At 38.8% G+C, this 2500-nt stretch overlaps 1 protein-coding gene across 1 annotated transcript in view; it reads right to left on the bottom strand.

The window, feature by feature from the left end:
• The window catches only part of LOC125046630 (vacuolar protein sorting-associated protein 33A-like), a 12114-nt gene extending 10375 nt beyond the window's left edge, over window positions 1–1739 (bottom strand). Inside the window, exon 1 of the mRNA XM_047644464.1 lies at window positions 1594–1739. Coding sequence (XP_047500420.1) covers window positions 1594–1683 — 90 coding nt within the window. The 5' untranslated portion in view covers window positions 1684–1739. The remainder of the gene's footprint in view (window positions 1–1593) is intronic.
• Window positions 1740–2500: the final 761 nt, after the last annotated feature.

Raw genomic sequence — 2500 nt, 5'->3', positions numbered from 1 at the left:
GCTCAGCTCCCAGGCCCCACTTGATCCACACAGTGCTTATTGGGACCTATATTCTAAATTTCTAACATTATACTTTTCATGCACATATTATTTCATGTATCAATGTGTCTACTTTTTTCCTTCCCCTTATAATAGTGTCATTAAATTTTTCTCACCTTAGTGGTGTCACTATGTAATTGTGTACCAGAGAACTATGTGTACAACTTTCTTATTATCAACTTCTGAAGTAAAGTGTCCTAAATTTTATTGCATTGTCCATTATAGGCAAAGTTTCCCTTGTACCATATGGTTCTATGATACTGAATTTATACCCATTACTCCTAGTTAGCCAATTCTCAGGGTAATTCTATCAGACTGGAAAGGTGATTCACAAGATAGGTGTCTTTACTACAGCTTTGAAGTCAATACATATGTCTAAGTATTCAATGAAGTTAAATTCAGTAGGTTTACCTAGTTTCAGTAATTTTTTAGTTTCATACAGCCATAGAACCTTGCAATCATTATTCCTTGCTTCAATAATTCACATTATAACCTGCATGTATTTTTTGTTATATTTCACTGCAAATGATAAAAAGTGAAGGTATTGCTAATTGTTTATGAAATCACTGAACCCATCTGAGACTAAGTTCCTATTACTCCAGCCACTCCTGGGGATCAATAAATATTGCTGTATTAACCAAAAACTTTCCGTTAATTCTTTACACTAAAGACGCACTTGCCAGAGATGATGTCCCCAACACCATGTCACAAAATTTATTTAACAATATAAGTTGCCATGACTGGACATGCCCTTCGGGCATTGTCCAATTGGAGGGTTGATGTGGGGCTCTGCCTCCCAAACACTGTCTTCACCTCAATATGCACAGCAAGATAATCTGAAACTTTCCAATAATTTTTCCTTTATTTGTGGTATTACTGTTCATGTCTGCAGATTATTTCATGTAAAATGACTGCAAATTTTAGTCCTCTACAAGAATACCATCCTCAATTTGCCCTAGCTTCGTGTGTCCTAGCTTAGTGTGTAAAGATTTTCCAACTTTCCTAACCCAGGGGCTTCACCTCCAGATCCCCACCCTATTGCTGTATTTCCCCACCATGGTCTCTGCCCCAGACCCCCATCCAATCACAATAGACTCTGCCCTGCATTTTTTGTGCCCTATTTTCTCCATTTCTGGTGTTATCATTTGCCTTAACAGGTTATTTTAAGCATCATGTAGTTTTTCCTTTTCTTTATGATTGTGTCATTACATTTTCCTGTAATTGCATACTAAATTATTACATGCTGCAGAACTTCCTTATTATCAACTTGTGAAGGAAATAACAAAGATGAAGTGTCTATACTTTGTCATTCTAACCATAACAGGTAAAGTTACCTTGTGCCATACAGCTATGTGAAACTGAAACTATAACCTAGTTATGGGTACAGGAATTCATATTAAAATATATTTGCCTTTCTTCAATCAGTGATAGGCTGCCGGTTATTGAAAAAAACATCCATTTAAACTCCTCAAGTCTCCAGGAACTATCAGTGGTAACATTTCTAGCTCATTTGTATATAATATAGAGGGAAAATTGGTAATCCATTCAACTTACTTTCGTGCCAGGTAGCTTGTCCAGCAATTTGACGAGGTCTATTCGCGTAGCCTCCCTAATTAACGCAAAATCAACCTTTCCTCCAGTCATCTCACTTGTTGGTTTGTTTACAAGTATAAGAAGGACAATTCCTTAGAACAACACTCAAAATCCTCCTAAAATCCCTCTAAATCTTACATTAAAAGGATCAAATCGTGTAAGTATAAAGAATCCAAACCCTATAAACCTCCTTTTCACGCCATCTATACAATCAATAGCAGCCGACGTCCCTCCCACCAATAGACTCGTTCTGCGCTCAGCTGTCAGGCCGAGCTAGCCGCTGAGCCTCAGACACCAAGTCGTGAAAATCGGCAACGAGCGCACAGTTGTGATGGCCGTTCGCGAGGGAGGTGTGTTTGACGTGCTCTAGCGTCGCATTTTGACCTCTTATAAGGGACTTTATCCATATCGGCGCTGGGGGAGAACACGTGTGAGATCGTTGAATCGAAAACCGCCAAGATGTCGATCGTCATAGATGGTAAGTAAGGGGAAACAGGTTTTTTCCCTAAATTTCTATCTTAAAGTTCTGAAAATATAATCTGTTTTAGCTTAATTTTGCTTAACGTTGTTGCTACACTGTAACACAAACGGTAAAAATTAACCTGCTGAGTCAAATCCCCCTTCTTGTCCTTGCAGAAGAAGAGTATAAGGAAAAGCTGATAAGGACGATGAAGAAAGAGGTAAGAAATACTATCACCGTCGGAGTGTCAATGGGAAGGCATATGGTCTCGCCAGCTCTTCATGTTGGTAGCTCTTAATTAATTAGATAAGCAGGAAACACCTCTCACTAGAGGAGGATGCCTTTCCTTCCCTTATCTGATAAGTGAAAGTGTCTTTTTCCCCCCCCTGTTTTGTCCACTTGATTGGA

The sequence above is a fragment of the Penaeus chinensis genome, chromosome 39 (assembly GCF_019202785.1).
Source record: "Penaeus chinensis breed Huanghai No. 1 chromosome 39, ASM1920278v2, whole genome shotgun sequence".
Classification (NCBI taxonomy): Eukaryota; Metazoa; Arthropoda; class Malacostraca; order Decapoda; family Penaeidae; genus Penaeus; species Penaeus chinensis.
Note: the sequence above shows the minus strand (reverse complement) of the source record. Positions and strands in the feature narration are given on the sequence as shown.